Source organism: Anoplopoma fimbria, chromosome 1 (genome assembly GCF_027596085.1).
Source record: "Anoplopoma fimbria isolate UVic2021 breed Golden Eagle Sablefish chromosome 1, Afim_UVic_2022, whole genome shotgun sequence".
NCBI lineage: Eukaryota > Metazoa > Chordata > Actinopteri > Perciformes > Anoplopomatidae > Anoplopoma > Anoplopoma fimbria.
In genome coordinates this window covers 20,446,693-20,464,543 of record NC_072449.1, presented here as the reverse complement: position 1 = coordinate 20,464,543, position 17,851 = coordinate 20,446,693, and the positions used below count along the sequence as shown (strand labels likewise).

At 38.4% G+C, this 17,851-nt stretch overlaps 2 protein-coding genes across 4 annotated transcripts; both read left to right on the top strand.

Moving 5' to 3' along the window:
- Positions 1-644: 644 nt before the first annotated feature.
- nmd3 (NMD3 ribosome export adaptor) lies at positions 645-10,545 on the top strand. Of its 3 annotated transcripts, none has more exons than XM_054595989.1 (16): positions 645-726; positions 1,175-1,256; positions 1,692-1,826; positions 2,003-2,099; positions 2,585-2,665; positions 3,112-3,240; positions 4,249-4,339; positions 5,081-5,159; positions 5,500-5,596; positions 6,222-6,339; positions 7,923-8,068; positions 8,387-8,499; positions 8,593-8,665; positions 8,866-8,972; positions 9,788-9,858; positions 10,090-10,545. In XM_054595989.1, the coding sequence occupies exons 2-16, from the start codon at positions 1,213-1,215 to the stop codon at positions 10,221-10,223; spliced, it is 1,515 nt and encodes a 504-aa protein (XP_054451964.1). In that variant the 5' UTR covers positions 645-726; positions 1,175-1,212; the 3' UTR covers positions 10,224-10,545. The 3 variants fall into 3 exon arrangements, with proteins under 3 accessions (XP_054451964.1, XP_054451941.1, XP_054451910.1); XM_054595966.1 differs by having other exon boundaries at positions 683-790; XM_054595935.1 differs by having other exon boundaries at positions 686-795.
- Positions 10,546-16,038: 5,493 nt separating this feature from the next.
- Positions 16,039-16,281, top strand: sptssb (serine palmitoyltransferase, small subunit B). Its single transcript, XM_054604633.1, has one exon. The coding sequence runs from the start codon at positions 16,039-16,041 to the stop codon at positions 16,279-16,281; it is 243 nt and encodes an 80-aa protein (XP_054460608.1).
- The last annotated feature ends 1,570 nt before the right edge of the window (positions 16,282-17,851 follow it).

Below are 17,851 nucleotides of genomic sequence, written 5' to 3'. Positions count from 1 at the left end.
TCTTTTATGAGTGGTGAAGTGATTAATAGGGGCCAGTAGCTCATTTTTGACCTCCAACACACTTATTATGAAATCAATTATGTCATTGATTTCTTCACATTTGTACAGAATTTGTGAATATAGAAATTGTAGTAAATAGTGAACATGTATGCCTTCGGTAAATTTGCCCTTATTAGAAAACATTGATAGATCTGGCTAAATTGATTATTCTCACTGGTGTAATTTTAGATTTTTTTTCTGTCCAAGTTAGGGTTAAATGGTCTCATATTGTATACATTTCTCAAAAGTATTTGAGTTGTTTATTCACTTTGTTGGCCTAGCCTGGACTATACACAGTAGTCTCAGATAGTCATTTACAGTATTTAGCCTGTTCCATTTTTAAGGCTTATCGTTATTATGTTGCAAGACATAACATAGTTTAATTTCTCAGTTTTTTCTATTTTGTTCTTTTTTATTTTATTTTATGAATAGTACATTATGTATGAAAGCCTTATTGTTAAGCTTACCTCATTTTCTAGTGTTGGATTTTCAACAGCTGTATTCATGCTGTTATTCGGTACTGCGGATTAGTTAATGGAATAATTCAATGCTATATACTGTATGTTTTATTTAGTATATTACTAGCTTTTGAAAATGTTTTGGAAGGAATATTTCTATTCAGGCAAGAAAAGACAGTCCCGGGGTCCTTCAGCATGCGTGACGTCACCAACTCTTCCTCGGTCCACGGTGGGGAAAACGTGGAGCACTTTACTTCACAGTGTGTTGTGGTTTTTCCATCGAAATAACTTTAGTAAGGTTTGTCATCACTCGCTTGTGCCGGTTGTAGTTGTCGAATACTTTTAGTTGACATTGTTTTCTTGTTTCTTCACGAATATCTTTCAAAATCACTCTTAAAAACTAGCAATTTAGCTTTGAATGCTAACTGTACGCTACTGAAGGTAGAGCACAAGCTAGCTGCTAGCTAACATAGCCTACATGCCACTTACTTATCTAGCATTCTTTATAAAGCTGTTTACTTGTTTCTGAGTGTGAACAACACAACCATACTACTATGTTATTTACTTGCTGTTACAATAATATCAGTAGTGTTCGCTACAAGCTAATGCTAGCTGTTCTTCAGCAGTCTTGTTCAACCAAACGGTGGCAGTTAAAATTGTCATGTTTTTGTCCTCAGAGATCATAAAGATCCACTGACCTGTCAAGTTGACGAGAATGGAGTATGTACAAGCTCCTGCCACGATCAGCCAGGGGAATATGTAAGTGAACAAATGACATGTATGTCCTCGAGTCCTGATGGAAACCATTCTCAAGTCTGACATTTTTACATACCGTTATTTTTTCATTAAGAGTCCGAAAATGAGCCAAAGTTTCCAGAGTTTTGTCAGAAGCCTTGTTCACACTGCTGTTTAGAGTTACCGTATGCTTATGTTAATGTAATTTTGACAAAACCATAGACATCTTAATGTGCATTTCTATGATTCATAATCCCATGTACAAGTTAAAAGTCTGACTGTTAACTAGCATGTTAAAGTGAACAGAAATGAATGACTGATAGAAAGATATATACACACTACAATTAACTAAGGTATGCTTGGAGAAATAGTCTGCAGTTATGTATAGAACATGTATGAGGTGTAAAATTATTTATTTATTTCACTGAGTTTTACCAATTTTGCTTCTCTCCCCACCAGCCTGTGCTGCACCTGTGGCGTACCCATTCCTCCCAACCCAGCCAACATGTGTGTGGCCTGCCTGCGTACTCAGGTGGATATCTCAGAGGGGATCCCCAAGCAAGTCACAGTGAACTTCTGCAAGCAGTGTGAAAGGTTTGTTTTAATGCTTCCAATTTATATAAATTAAAAAAAAAAAAAAAAAAAAAGCAGAAATCAACCATGCATTTCTTTTTTATGTGATACAAAGATGAAATCATTGTGTCCCTCTAGAAAACATTTTAGAAATCTTGTTTCACACCCGTGAATGTTCACCTTTTTCTTTCATTCAGGTACTTGCAGCCTCCAGCCACCTGGATGCAATGTGCCCTGGAGTCCAGGGAACTGCTGGCCCTTTGCCTGAAAAAAATTAAGAGCTCTATGACCAAAGTACGTGTGATTCTTACTAAACTTCAGAAAACCCACTGACATATTTTCACTCACATAAAAGACACAAATATTTAAATGAACATTACAGGTAAATAGTCCAGGCTGAAGCCTGTCCCCTCCCTTATTTTTCTATGTTGATGCTTTCAGCCCCATCTTGTTACTGAGCCTACTTATTTTATAATTGTTTTACTTTAAGGAAATTAAGCTTACACAAACATCATGGACACATTTTTTCAGAGCCTCTTAAAATATAATGCTGCCTTTTATAATATGAGAAATTATGGCCTCAACAGGTCAAACTAAAACTAAACATTTTAATCTTCACATTCATAGTATTCTTTTATCATGGATTGCATTATCATAATATTGTGTCCACCTCATGTACCTGACTTGTCATGATGTTCATAACAGTATTTGTGAAGTATTAGTTAATATTTGATCAGAGCAAGCTACTTCATGCTTTCAACAACACCTCTCGTTCTCAGGTGCGTCTCATTGATGCTGGCTTCCTGTGGACAGAGCCCCACTCCAAAAGGATTAAATTGAAAGTGACAATCCAAAAAGAGGTAAGAAAACAGTGTGGGAAAGTGACATTTAAACTAATGAATTAAAACTGTCCTGAGATGGGCAACACGTCTTTTTATCTAAAGGTTATCTGGGTTTTTTTTCAGGTGGTATTAGGCTACAAGCGCAGTTTATGTTTGAATTAAGTGTTTTTTTTATTCATTTCTGTGAGTTGTCTGTTTTTGACTGAAGGATGTCTGTGTGTTTGAGAGAAATGAGTTTGCCAGTGACTGCCACCTCATCTCGTTGACCTTTAGTGAGAACCTGAGTCCTGTGCCTTTCAGGGCCAACTCTTTTGTTTGTGCTGTTGTAGTGTCTATACGATACCGTCTCCAGATCCCACTGGTCAGATGTATCCAAGTGGCTCAGAAATGACTGTAAGCTCAGAGTTTTTGTCGTTGTGGACATTTGGAGCAGGTGTAACGTTTTGCTATTTCTGCCTCTTCAGGTGATGAATGGCGCTATCCTACAGCAGGTGTTTGTGGTCGAGTATGTCATCCAGTACCAGATGTGTGACGACTGCCACCGTGTGGAAGCCAAGGACTTCTGGAAGGCTGTGGTCCAAGTTAGGCAGAAGGTAGGAGTCTGTGGTTTAATGACATATCCTATATATATATATATAGATATCTTTTTTTATTTTTTGTTGTTGACTGCTATTTTATTGTTCCTGAATTCCAATGTCAACCAGCGCATGCTATAAGCTTAGTTTTTGGAAGAATTCATTGATTAGTTGAAAAAGTTTTATTTGGTCAGAGGGTATACTCTGTGCAAGTTTTCAAAAGGGCTTGAAAACCAGCCCATGCTCAGGGCTGGAACCATGCATGCAATTGCTTCTGCACCCGTTAATGATGACCCTGTATTTCACTCTTCTCATTTTTTCATTTGGACTGTACTCGGTTTACTCTTTCTTTTGGCAATCCTGTTATTTTGTATAATTCGGCAACTTCGTGTTAAAAGCTGATGCTGTGTCTGTAGGTTTTATGTAAAAAAAAAAAAAAAAAAAAAAAAACTTTAAAATGTTTTGGTATTTAGCAGGGATTTCAACATTAAATCCAAGGTTGCACTTTATCTTTCATCACTGAAGTGTGGAGATAAACTAAGCGTAGATGCAGTGCTATAGAGAATGGGTACTCATGAAATGATTACTCAGAAACAGGCGAATTCTGTCCAATTATAGGTTCAAACCTTTACCTTCTGTTGCTACTTAACTACGTTAAAATGAGCTAGCTAAGCTACCCTCAGTGGTGATATAACTTGACCCATTTAGCAGTTACTTCAAAACAAAAGCCAAAGTCCCTCCACTTAAAAGCTTTTACTCTGAAGCAATATCGGCTCTGATTGGCCTACTTGTTCTCACTTGTTTTCCAGCAATGCTTTGCCCCCAAGAAGTGTCTTCCCAACTATACTTTTAGTAGAACTAAGTGTTTTTCTGAAAGGTCAAAAGTGGCGACAGGTTGTTGCAGATGCCAAGTTTCATACATATAAATGTTTAAATATTAATTGGGCATATGGCTGGAAAGATCTGTATCTGTATGAGTATTTGTATGGTAACGATGATTCTGAAATTATCTATTTATTTTTGCAGACTGTTCATAAAAAGACATTCTACTATCTAGAGCAGCTGATCCTCAAGCACAAGCTCCACCAGAATTCCCTCAATATCAAAGAAGTCAATGGTAGGTCAATGACGTAGGATTGTATACATTTCCTTTTTTCATGTGTTATTGTATACATATCATTAAAGAGAAGGCTTGCTATATTTCTTTGGGTTTCGAACCAAATTACACTGAAAAGCGGGGAAACTTGTCTCATTCGTCACTGGTGTAACTAATGTGGGTTAGAACTGAGCGGAACATAATGTGTTGAATGTTAATTACCTCGTACCAGACAGCAAGCCATGCATGCATATCACTGGCACCAATCAGTCCATACAGCTGTCCTCCTGTGGGCCTCAGAGGAAGACATGTGTGATTCGTCTAATCAGCGTGCTGTAATCAGAGCAGGCATGCCATACCAGATTCCTGCGATGCAAATTTTCATACCCTATTTAGAGATGCTGACTGCTACATCTCACACACACACGCGCACACACACACTTCCGTACACTCAGGCACACATGTGCATTGAGTGAAGGCTCAGCAGCAGCTCTCTGGGCTCTTGGACGTGACTGTAAAGGGGGGTGGGGTGGGGGGAGGTTGGCTGGTGGTTTACTTTAAATCATCTTCACATCTTGGTAGGACTTTAAAAGCTTTATGAAGGCTTCGACATGTGGCTGACATATTTTCTCCCATCGTCATCTGCTCTCTTGTGTGTGTTGTTTGCATGCATATGTGTTCTGCTATGGTTGTGACCTGGGAAGAGCTACTGTGATGGATTTATTGGTGGAGGTGTTTGATGTTATTTCTCTTCTCTCTCAGATGGGATTGATTTCTACTATGCCACCAAGCAGCACGCTCAGAAGATGGTTGACTTCCTCCAGTGCACCGTGCCCTGCAGGTGAGAAATGCTCGAATCTCTTAAATACATGACTGCCTGCTTGTTGGTTAAAGGGAATAAATGTCCTAATAAAGCAGCTCTGCTAAAAAAAACAAAATGTATATGTGTGCTTCACTGTCTTTATTAAAAAATTCTAAAGTGCCTCCAACAATACATAATCAGTCACATAGATTTTGTCTTGACCTTCCAACAGTCCAGGTGAGTTAGACTGAACAATACACAAACCTATTCAATGTGTGTGGGACTTATCTTACATTCAGGACCTGTTATTTTCATAATTTCTCCAACTGTGACAATGGGAACTCTGCTGTCTCTGAACAACGTCTTTTCTATTTTAAAGGTCAAAGACATCCCAGCGTCTCATCTCTCACGACATCCATTCAAACACGTACAACTACAAGAGCACCTACTCCATGGAGATTGTACCTGTCTGCAAGGTACACAGCAGATACAGATTTTGTTTCACTCATGAACCCTTGTATAGCTGAACACACCCATATCTACTCAACACCACAGACAAGCCAGAGCTGTCTTATTTCTTAACACTTTGTTTTTTCAGAGAAAATGTTGTGTTAGAAAGCTGTCTTATGATCTGCTGATATGCACATGGAAACTTAAGGCTGGCCAGGAATATTTCATGTTATGTTTGTTTTTGACTTTTTAGATTCTTGGCAGGTATGTTTTCTTAACTTTCAATAGCTCCTTATGCGTTATCTCATTTAACATGTAGCTTTAGTTCTGTTTAGAAAAGCAATGCATAGATTTGGGTGTATTTTCATAGCATGGTTGAATGATTGGGGTCATACGGGGCATTTTCAATAAATGAAAACAGAAATTAGAATAGAGCTTTGCTTGTTTTACCCCCTATTTTGATTATTGATTTTAAACTTGGACTGGATTCCTAGTTTCAGACAGACCCTTTTTTCTTAATTTTAGCTGTTGGATTACGAGGCCTTTCTTCACAAAACATTGTGAACAGCTATGGCAAGTCCAAAGTTTTTTTTTAGTTTCCCTTTGTCCTCAGTTTGACCCAAGATTGTCTGGTTTTTTTCTGGTTGCCAGGACAACGTAGTGTGCCTTTCACCACGGCTGGCGCAGAGCCTCGGGAACATGGGTCAAGTTTGTGTGTGCCTCCGTGTCACCAGCACCATCAAACTCATTGATCCCAACACCCTGCAGGGTGAGTATTTCCACTGCTAGAGTATTGAGTCTTAACAGGTCCAACTGAATCCAACATCCAATATACCTACAATTCACTGGACCCCGCTTTGCCTAATAATAGTTGTATTCTGGTGTATCTGGTTGTTGTTAGATGAGTTGTAGTCGGAATAACTACACTCAATAATTCAGTAATATGCATAGACATCAGAAGTAACCAAGATTGCCGTGATCTTTAATAAGGAATGTAGCCCAAGATTTACTTCAGTTTCAATTTTCACACATTTATTATAAACCTGAAATCAACAGAGAATTATTCAAGTCAAGGATTTAGTGCTTTTCTCTCTTTAAATCATTCCAAACTGAATATCTTTGTGTTTTAGGCAGTTGGTTGGAAAAAAACATGGACTTTGAAGACATTACCTTAGACTTAAAGACACAACAAAGGAACGCTTTCACAGTCTTAGAATTATTTTTCTTCTTTTAATGTTTTGTCATTAAATTGTAAAGGTTGATTTCTTCAAATGTCTTGTTTTGTTCAACCAGCAGTCCAAAATTTAGTTTACTAGACACATAAGAGCATTTTTGGCATTTCTGCTTGATAAATGATTGCAGTTAAATGATTATCAAAATAGTTGCCCAATAATTTTCTGTTTACTGACCAATATTATACCAATAATTTATGGACGTGTCATCCATATATTAAAACGGAGTATGTTTCACCTCTACACCTAATTAGTTCTTGTAGTAATCTAGTCTTTTTTATATTTTATGATCAACACTTTGGTAATCACTGCCACAAGTTTTGCATATTTATGCATGAGTGTCTTTGAGTGTTACCATGGTGATAAAACTGAATCCCTGCTTCGGTGCTGCAGTAATCTGACCCCGTCTGTTGAGAACATGTTCATCACAACCATCTAACTCAACAGTTTACCTCTGCTCCCAGTCAGGGCATGGCACGAGACACGAATCAGGAAAAGATTTTGTACATGCCATCATAATCATTCATCTTATTTTGAGGGATTCATAATCAATACAAGAATGCTGACATTTAGCGACCATGTGCTTCCATTATATTTATGTATTTTGCGAAAGGCTAAGACGCTCCTCAACAGAATTCTGACACTTTGTAAGCATCTCATCCGTTTTTAATTACTCTTCAAAGAGCAGACTGTTCTTGTTGCAGAAAGTTTTGGAGCAGGCTGAATAGCTGAAATAGCCTCAAGGCAAAGCTCTGGTTGGCATATTTGGGCTGCTGTAAGCAATTAACTCAAGTATTAAAAATATTTGTGTTGCTGTTTGTCTACTTCAGTTTACTTGCAATATAGACAGAAACGCATCATTCGGTCTGGTTGATTTGGAAACTGTACAGATAGAAAAACCTGCTGACAGGTGCATCAGAGTCAGGTTACTTTAATGACCCGTGTGTTTGCTTAGATAAAGAAACTAGGAATATGTTGAAGTTTGAGTCTGTGAAATAATGGTGGATGAAATGCATGTTATTAACCTTCAAGTAGAAATGAGAAGGTGCTTTATAATCTGTGCTCATATTCTTTTCTGAATTCTCCGTAATGAAATCATGAATAATCTCTAACTCACTAGTTGCTGAGGTGGATGGGAGCACATACTGGCGTTACCCCTTCAACAGTCTCTGTCACCGCCGGCAACTGGAGGAGTTCATCGTTATGGACACTGACATCATCAGAAACCAGAAGCTAGGCGCTGGAGCCGGCTTGAGGTCCAATAAGGTGAGTGTGTGTTTGTGTGTGTTGTTGCAGAACAGATTGCATTATGGAAGAACATTGCTTTTCTTTTGGAAGTAAAATCAATAGCAAAGCATTACATTATCCCTGAGTCTATGCGGGATTCAAGCCAAAAGGACAGGAACACACAGGAGTGTTTGTTTCGATGGTTGATAGGGACACTGTTCGCTCTCTCTTCCCTTTTGAATGTTCTATCAGTATCGATTCAGCTGTCGGAATCAAGTGGAGGAAAGAACAAGATGTTGTATTAGAGGCTTGAAACTACATTTATATTCCCCCCGTTTGTGTTTGTGTGTGTTACAGCACACCCTGGCTGAGGTGTGGGTCCAGAAAACATCAGAGATGAACACCAGTCAGCAGTATCACTGCCGCACATTCCTGGGCCACCTGCTCAACATCGGAGACCTGGTGCTGGGGTGAGTACGAGTATGTTGGTCAGGTTGGCAGTAAAGACCGATCACATGCCTGGAGCTCTACGATTGATGGCCCATTTACTTCTCCCTTTACAGATTTGACTTTGCCAATTCCAACGTCAATGATGAATACCTGAACAAGATCAACCCTCACCACGTTCCTGATGTGGTAAGACTCAAGTCCTCAGTGAATAAACCTGGGCTTCCATGATCCCTTTGAGTAGCTATTGTCGACTTGATAAACACTGTCCTCTAGTGGCAATTTAAAATACTGACTGTAGATTATATCACATCCGTTGAAAAATATATCACATGAAAAAGCTTGTTGTGTGGTTTTAATTTGTACAACCTGAATGTGGACCCTCTAAGGTCCTGATCAAGAAGAGCTACGACCGCAGCAGGAGGGCGAGGCGCAGGAACTGGAAACTGCAGGAGATGGTGAAAGACCGTGAGGGCATGGACACAGATGATGAGAGGTAAGAATGTGTTACTGAATTTCGAATTCTCTCTTGAAGTGAATGAATTAAAGCTCCAAGAATTTGTCCTAGTCATCACGACTGTCATTTTCTAAAGCACTGTCTGGTTTCCATCTCTGATGTTTAACTAGTCGTCTTTAAAGGATAAGGCTTGTGATATTCTACATTAAAAAGGCTAAATAAATAACTTCAACAACTAGACACTGTATTTAGTTTTTTTTAAGCAAATGTTACTCAAACAGGAGGAAGTAGCGCATTTATTTGGGAGTATTTTCAGACTTGTACAAATTTGGTGCTTGAGTATTTACAGCAGCGGAACAGATTTGTATTGACTCAATAATTCAAATAACAGTGCCATGTGTCTGTGTGGGGGAAAAAAACATGGCAGTCAACAGTGTGTGTTTTGTAGTAATTTGTGAATCATAATGAAACTACACAGGCAATACCTGTTGGGTGGCTCAAATCATGTAGGCTTTGGTCTTTTAAAGGGATATGTTGATGGGAAATAAGAAAATTTTTAAATATCCCCAGAATTATCCCTAACGAAGAATGCTTAGACATTCTCATGTAAAACTCTTAAGAAACAGTAAGGGCATCAATGTAGCACGCCTTGTCCTTACAGAATACCTACCTAAGTAAACAAGTGTTTTACCCTCAAGTGCATTTTGCGTTGTATGAGGAATTGCTTTTAAGTTTTTTTGGCACAAAACGTTGAGTGAATCATTTGGAAATATGAATGCCAAGTATCCTGTTAAAAACAAATCCGTAATGTTGTGCCACATGGGTTTTCCTGTAACTTGTTTTTCGGTCTTCAGACAATACCAGGACTTCCTGGAGGACCTGGAGGAGGATGAGGCTCTCAGAAAGAATGTTAACATCTACAGAGGTGAGCAGCTGGACACTGAAGCTTTTTCACTGCACCAGTATCCTCAGATGGACACTTCAGCCTTTCTGTTCATGTTTGTTTCTGACGTAGCAGCTTAAATAGTGACTATGTGGCTCATTTGCTATCAAAGGCTGCCAAAGATGACAATAGATCTAATGTAACACACATTCATTATAGATGATGTATTAGACAGTTACTGAAAGTTGATTTTTTTTGTATTTTTTATTTCAGATGCGTCAAAGCTCCCAGTGGAGAGCGATACAGATGATGAAGGAGCACCATGTGTGTCCCTGATGGAGATGCTGGAGGAGCTCAGCCTAACGGATGCAACAGGAGAAGAGGGTGCCGACATGATGACGGAGTAGCAGGTTGCCATCCTTTCTGTGTGACACTGACAGGGGATCAGGCAAATACAGGTCCGCTTAATGATGCAGTGATAAAATGACACACAGAAGTGAAATGACAGCAGATTGAGGACTGATTGCACCATTGGCAAATAATGTTACATACAGGAAAAAATTCAAAGCTCGTCAGACTGTAATACAATGACAGTTAACACCTGGTTATAATGGTGCCCCCTAGGAACCAATGTGTTTCTCAAGAACTCTCTTTGTCATGTAATATTTTGAAGTGATGTGGAAATTGAGTGCTTCTAGTTCACTATATCAAAATAAATATTTGTCCTAATGCATTCTATTCGTGTATATTTTTTTTTTTTTTTGGGGGGGTTTAAAAGACATTAGCTGGCTCCCATACTACATATGAATTCTATGCAGTAACTTATTGTCAAAGAAAGTATACAATATGTGTAACATCCAATAACCTGCAATTTTGGAAAGCTGCTTCCAATTAAACTTCACAAGAAATATCTAAGATTGAATACCTGTTTTTGTTTCCTTAAGATTTTCTTGGAGCTTATTTGCCACCATCCACATTTCATTTTTTTTTTACCAGCTGCGAAGAACTCATTGTTTGTGCACTGAGGGGAAATAGTTTTCATTAACAGCACCCTCAAAAATCAATGCATATATCATTTTATTGTCACTTGGACACACTACATACTCAAAACCTGCAGAATTGGCTAGTTTGGAATTGGGACCCTCTGCTGTGCTCTGTATATCCACCAGAGAGAGCTGTGGGCCACTAACAAACAAGCAGAAACGCATCCAAAGAGGTTGTGTCGGTTAATGGCGTCATATGGCCACCATAGACATTAATCAAATATTCACCCAGCTGCATCACCTTTTCAGCCAGAGTGATTTCTATGCTCTGATATTGGCTGACGCTGGTGATTCACATTAGAATGAAGGCTGCTCTGACTAACAGAGAATTCCTCGACTGTTTGGAGCCATGGCTCGTGTGTAAACAGTTCTGTACTGCAACCTGTCACGCATCTGAGCTTCATCAGTGCTAGATTCCAATCTATATTTTGGATATCTTACACCCAGAAATTTCGTCACAGTGAAGCTTTAAAATTAGGGGCTTTTGAACAAGTAACATTCAAACAGGGTAATAAGTAAAGACATGGCTAAAAACGTTCAAACGATGGGAACATTTTAAATGGTCTGATTATAGTCTTTCATGTAACATTAGCATTTGATATTATATGCTCATGAAAGGATTAAAAGGAACACAATTTAAAAACTGAATGCACTACATACAATTCTTTATGTACGAAAAAAAGGCTATGAAAAGCATTCTATTAGCAAAAAACTATAAAGTCTTATGGAAAGTAATTGTAAACATGATACATTTTCCATATATGTTGGTTCTTACAGAATACTAGGACCTTATGGAGAAAAAAAAGGTGTAGAGTACATTGTGTGAAGCAGTTTGCCTTAAAAACCCTTCAGGAGTAGTTTGGCTTGTAAGAGAATATTATATATATACATTTTAACATTAAAACTTTTTTGGTTTTTGGATCATCCCTGATCTGAGAATTTAAACCCAAAAAGACTGCACACACTTCAGCATAAAATCCAAACAGTAATTTAACTTGATGGCCTAATGTGATCTAAGACACCAGAGGAATGTGTGTATCTCAGGTTGTATTATTGTCACATGTCTAACATAACTTGAAAAAGGAGAGGGCGGCCCAGTCCTGTTTTTCACAAACCTGAGCTTGCTGTTAGTGGTAATCAGATCTACTTGGGAAAGTGAATGAGGTGAATCCCCTCTGGGTGTTTGTGTGTGTGGGTTTGAGCAACACCAACTAAGAGAAGGGCTCCTTCTTTTTTCTGAACACCATCCTGTTGACCTGATTTTCTCACCATCTTTGCAGGTGCACAAACTGAGCCTGTTATCCAAATTTCAACTATTACATAACCATTATCTCTCAGTAGCAGAAGTCGACTGCCGATTTGTTGGAGTTTTGGTTCTGCTTTGAATACTGGTTTACAAAGTGCATGTAGCGGAGCACACCAGGATCGTTTATGTAAATATTTATACTAAACAGAGTCCCCCTATTAAATCTCTGCAAGGCAAAAATTATATTCATGCAACATTTTCTGTCCTCATAAACAAGTCCTCTTACTTGTGATGTTGCAAAATCGCAGTGTATCCATATTTGATCCAGTGCACCAGGGCGGCACTGCCCATGTTTACACATCAATAATACATAGTGTTGTCAAGTGCAAGAATTGAACATGTCAGCAGATAGGAGATAAGATTTCCTAACTGATTGTCCTAAAACAAAAGGGACAACTTCTCAGCTTGTACTTGAAGTTCTTGTTCAGGGGTGTTTGGGTTGTGCGTTTATTTTCTATTGGCTGTCCTTGTTTAAGGTCCAGGTCACTCACATTTTACCCGGAAAACGTTTTCTCAGCCCTTAATTAAGCAGGGGGCATTCAAATGTAAGTTCATGCTTATCTAATTATGTTTCTAAGCGTGCATATAGACTTTTGCTGGTTTTCCAAGACAAACGCGTTAGTCAATCTGTGGTTAATGCATAATGCGTTTACGGTTTCAACGCTTGACCAGTCACCCAACTCGGTCAGTTTCTCTGTTCCTGAGTTCCCTGAAACACTACAGAAGTCTCATTCATAATTAACTCGTACATAATTATATATATATTCTGCCAAATGCATATGGTGGATGTATGAAGACAAAAGAGCAGAGCTTTATCACTTTAACACTGCAGCCTGCAAAAAATATTGTCATCATGAAAGTGGATCCAGGTGTCTATAGCTTGATGAGTTTAACTTTTTTTAGTTTTTATCCTCATATACTAAAAATAATACTAAGTAAATACCGGATGATTACGCATCGTTTATATAGTATTAAGTTCAGTTTGCGATTTCGTATTTGCTCAATATATGTTGTGTATGAACTCAAACATCCCTACGCTGCGGTTTAAGTGCATACCATCGTTGTTCTGCCTTGTTTCATCCTTCCTCCTCGGGCTGCTGCTGTCTACGTCAGAGTCGGTAATGCGGTGCAGGGTCGGCCTGCAGCATGGTGGGACGTTTAAAGAAGAAAGTTTAAAAGATAAGAGCAAAAGAAAGCAGCGGCCTTTTAACATGGCTGACATAGCACCACAACATACACATCTTTAGGCGCAGGCTGAAAACTCACCTCTTCAAGAAGTACTACCCTGAGCCTTCCTCGTAGCACTTATTGCACTCGTATTAGTTGTTGCACTTACTGTATTCGTATCAGTTCGCTGCACTTATTGAATTTGTATTTGTTTACTGCACTTATCCTATTCGTAGTAGTTTGTAGCACTTACTATATTCGGATTAGTCTGTTGCAATTATTGTTTTCGTAGTAATCTGCCTCTGCACTATACTTTTGCTCTGGCTTATGCTTTAAGATGCTTGTTTAAGAAAGGAGATGCACTTATGACTTCTGGTGACTAGTAGTTCTCTTGAATACCTATGTTGAATACACTTCCTGTAAGTCGCTTTGGATAAAAGCCTCTGCTAAATGACTGTAATGTAATGTAATGTAATGTAATACACACCGACTCCTGCTGTGCCTCTGACACACACACACACACACACACACACACACACACACACACACACACACACACACACACACACACATTGGCCTGTGCGTAATAGTCCTCGGTCGCTCCACCTGCATGATCTGTGAGCCAGGTGAGTGGTGGGTGTGGTGTCATTACCAGTCTGTATGACCTGCTACATATAGGCCAGCGGCAAACTGGAGAGGCAGCTTTTCCGTTTACACACAGCAGCGGAGCGGCAGCGGGACGCGGGCTGCTGTCTGTGGCTCGTCCGGTAATTATCTCCATCAGTGTAGATACCCACGGGATCTCATAGGTGAGTCTATAATATATGGATTCGGTTCTACACAATAAAGGCTACAGTGAGCGCTCCAGAACTGAGATATATATATATATATATATATATATATATATATATATATATATATATATATATATATAAATATATATTTATATATATATATATATATATATATATATATATATATATATATATATATATATATATATTTAAATATATATTATATATATATATATATATAAATATATATATATATATATATATATATATATATATATATATATATATATATAAATATATATATATATATATATATATATATATATTTATATATATATATATATTTATATATATATATATTCCCCCTCTAGTATTCTATCTATTAAAAAAAATGAAAAAAATGTTAAATTAAGAAATGAACAGGAATAGTGATGAAACTATGCAAATAGCTATTCATTGTACATTTCTATAAGGTGTTTAACTTTTTAAGCTCTTTTGCAATTCTTTAGGCCAAACTTGTTAATTGGACTATTAAGACTATTAATCATTTAATTAAGATACCATCCTGCTGATCATCGAAGAGCGGTAGGCATTCATAAATGTGTTTTGCTCGTTATAACTTCAGTACAACAGCTTTACTGTGCAATTTATGTTAAGGAAGATAATTTGTGTGCGTCCTGTAGAGCAGACTATATAGCTATATATCAGGGACGTATTCTCTTCTTCCAGGTGAGTGCACCTGCTCATTTAAGGCACCTGTTGACCCCGCCCCCTACCCTTGTGGCCGGATCTGTTGATGCAAGCGGTTATGCAAAGCTTCGAATAAACAAAGTTTTTTTCTTTTGATCAGATATTCGGGGAAAAAAGATTTAACTTATATAATAATCACAAACATCATAGCCTGTGCAAAAGCAAGGGATTGTTATTGCGTCCTTTTGTTAAAGTGCATGTTCTTTGGGGGTCTGAAACCGTTACTCATTACCCTCCTCAAGTAGCAGAAACGTTTAGGTCTATTTGTAAGTGTCCCATGTGGCTGGTCACAACACATGCATGTGTGTCAAGTGTACCAAGAAAATAAGTGAGGACTTTTATGTATTCATGTGGGACCCCTGAGTTTAATTTTCTTGGGTTTTTATCTATCCCACAAACATGGATCCTATTAGATCCATGAGTCCTGCTCGATTGCCCCCTCAGGGTGTGTGTTTGGAGAGCCAAAGGTGTACTCCTAATTCACCTTCACACCTCCTTATTGATAAAGACACAGCCACATGGACTATTTTCCTTTCAAGAATTATTTTCCATTGTGTTCCCAGTTTTCCAGGATAATGGTTATCACAGGGCAGAACATATCTTTATCCATGTCTAGTAATCAGGATTGAACTTTGAATGTTATTTTGACATAATGTTATCGTCACAGAATAATGGTTTGTACATAGAGGTAATCTGTATTATTTTTAAAGAGAGTATTTATTTTTTTCTTGTTCAGGGTGTATTCAAAGTGTAAATCGTAATGGAAAGTAACTTAGTTAATTTTCGTAAATTGAGTATTACCATTTAATGCTACATTATACTCCAGCTACATAACATTTCAGAGGGAAATATTGAAGTTTCTACTACCCTACGCTGCATTTGTTTGACAACTTCAGTTACTTCGAGGATTAAGAATTTACATATAAATTATATAATCAGCTCATAAAATAGTTGTTCAACATAAAATAATGCACTGCATGAAATACTGACAGTGACCATTCTTCTACTTTAGGATTACTTAGATTTTCAAAATTTCTGTTCTTCTATTAGTGTCGTTTTGAATGACACTCACTGTGTTTTTATCCTCCTTTACAACATCTCTTTCTTACGGCTTGAATCTCACAACACTCCACTTCCATTTCCATTTTGTCTAGCTTGCAAGATGAACTTCAAGAACTTTAGGGAGTACCTGGCCTGGCTGTACTACCAGTACCTGCTCATCACCGGCATCTATGTCCTGGAGCCCTGGGAAAAGTCCATCTTCAACTCCATCCTCTTCTCCGCCATCGCCATGGTGATCTACACCTCATATGTCTTTGTGCCCATTCACGTGCGCCTCGCACTGGAGTTTTTCTCGGGGATCTTTGGCGGCCAGCCAGAGAGCACCATGGCACTCATGAACTAAAAGATGGAGAGAGTTTGGAGGAAAAAGAAGCAGCGACGGGGTGGATTAGCACGAGTCCCCAAATAATTCCCTATAACTCAACTCCTTATCTCCTAGTGCACCTTGAGCCCCTCTTTACGCCACGTTCATCCCGAACCTAAGCGGTCCGTCTCCGCAGCTAATCAAGACTGAAAACATGAAGATCTTAATGAGATGATCTGGAAATCAGAGCCTTACTATCTTCTTTACATCCCAAACCCTGTGGCCTTACCCCATGGTATTAGACTCACGACTGTACATTACCTTCACACCCCTGCTGTGAAACGTTTTGTGAAATGTTGTTTGTCCTTTTTGTTTTTTTCTTCCTTACCACCTGTCCTCTGTGAGTGCATACCACCTATGGGTTTTGCATGATAGGGTCATACATGGGTTGCACATTTGCATGCTGGTCTCACAACAAAATACTGCTAGACTCTGTTCTTTCCGTCATGACTTTTAAGCTAAAGTCTTTAAAGGGGCATTTTCCGGAAATTTTGTGTGCGACGTCCAAAAGAAAACTTGTTGGACACAAATCAAAGAGAGAGTGGTTGTAATCGAAGCAGCAGAGGACAAAATATCTTGACTTATAGTCTCAAATCAAAACCCTAAAACACTGGATACCATAATATTTGTATTTCCCATGAATACAACTTGAACTTATTTTGGTAGACTTTACCTGACTGGTTAATATACCCACATATTTTAAACCCCAAGTTTGAGTAATTTTTTAGGCTTTTGTTGTTTCCTAAATCACTCTTTATTGTGCCGTTTTATGTTGTCTGAATTCAGAGTAGGTCATTTATGGACTAATTAATGCCCTTAAACGTTTCAAAAGTGGAGCAGGAAAAGTAGGGATCATGGCATGTCTGTCTAACAATCACATAATGCATTGCTGTCAATGATGACGCAAAATGAGTCTGAGTCTGAATTCTTATTGTTCTGCTCACTACAGAGTAAACTATTGAGTGTTTGTAATATAACGAGTAGTAAACAAGTGAAAAGGCAGTGATTTCAGACACAGCCTTAGGAAAGCTCTCTTCAGCTCCACAGAAGACATTTTACAACTGTTTTACAAGCTGTAAAATCAGTGGAGTGCCCCTTTAAGCGTGTGTGTGTGTGTGTGTGTGTGTGTGTGTGTGTGTGTGTGTGTGTGTGTGTGTGTGTGTGTGTGTGTGTGTGTGTGTGTGTGTGTGTGTGTGTGTGTGTGTGTGTGTTTATTGGCTCTCTGATAAAGGTGGAGTAAGTATTCATCCCAACATTTGACATGTACTTAATGTTACTGGCTGATCTTGTGTCAGAACCACTATTGCCTTTTTAGTTGCCTTTATGCACTGTAATGCTAGCTGGCATGGTACAATGCACATTTCAAGTCACAGCTCATCTTTCAAGGGAGAGTTGATAGAAAAGCCCAAGCTATGCAATGAATCTAAAAATGTAACGATCAGGGATCTGTTACACAGTTGTGGAATTAACCGATACTGATCAAAGTGTGTAATAAAACAAAAATAACGGCATAGCCCTGTCTTTATCTCCTGTTGGTATGTCAGGACTG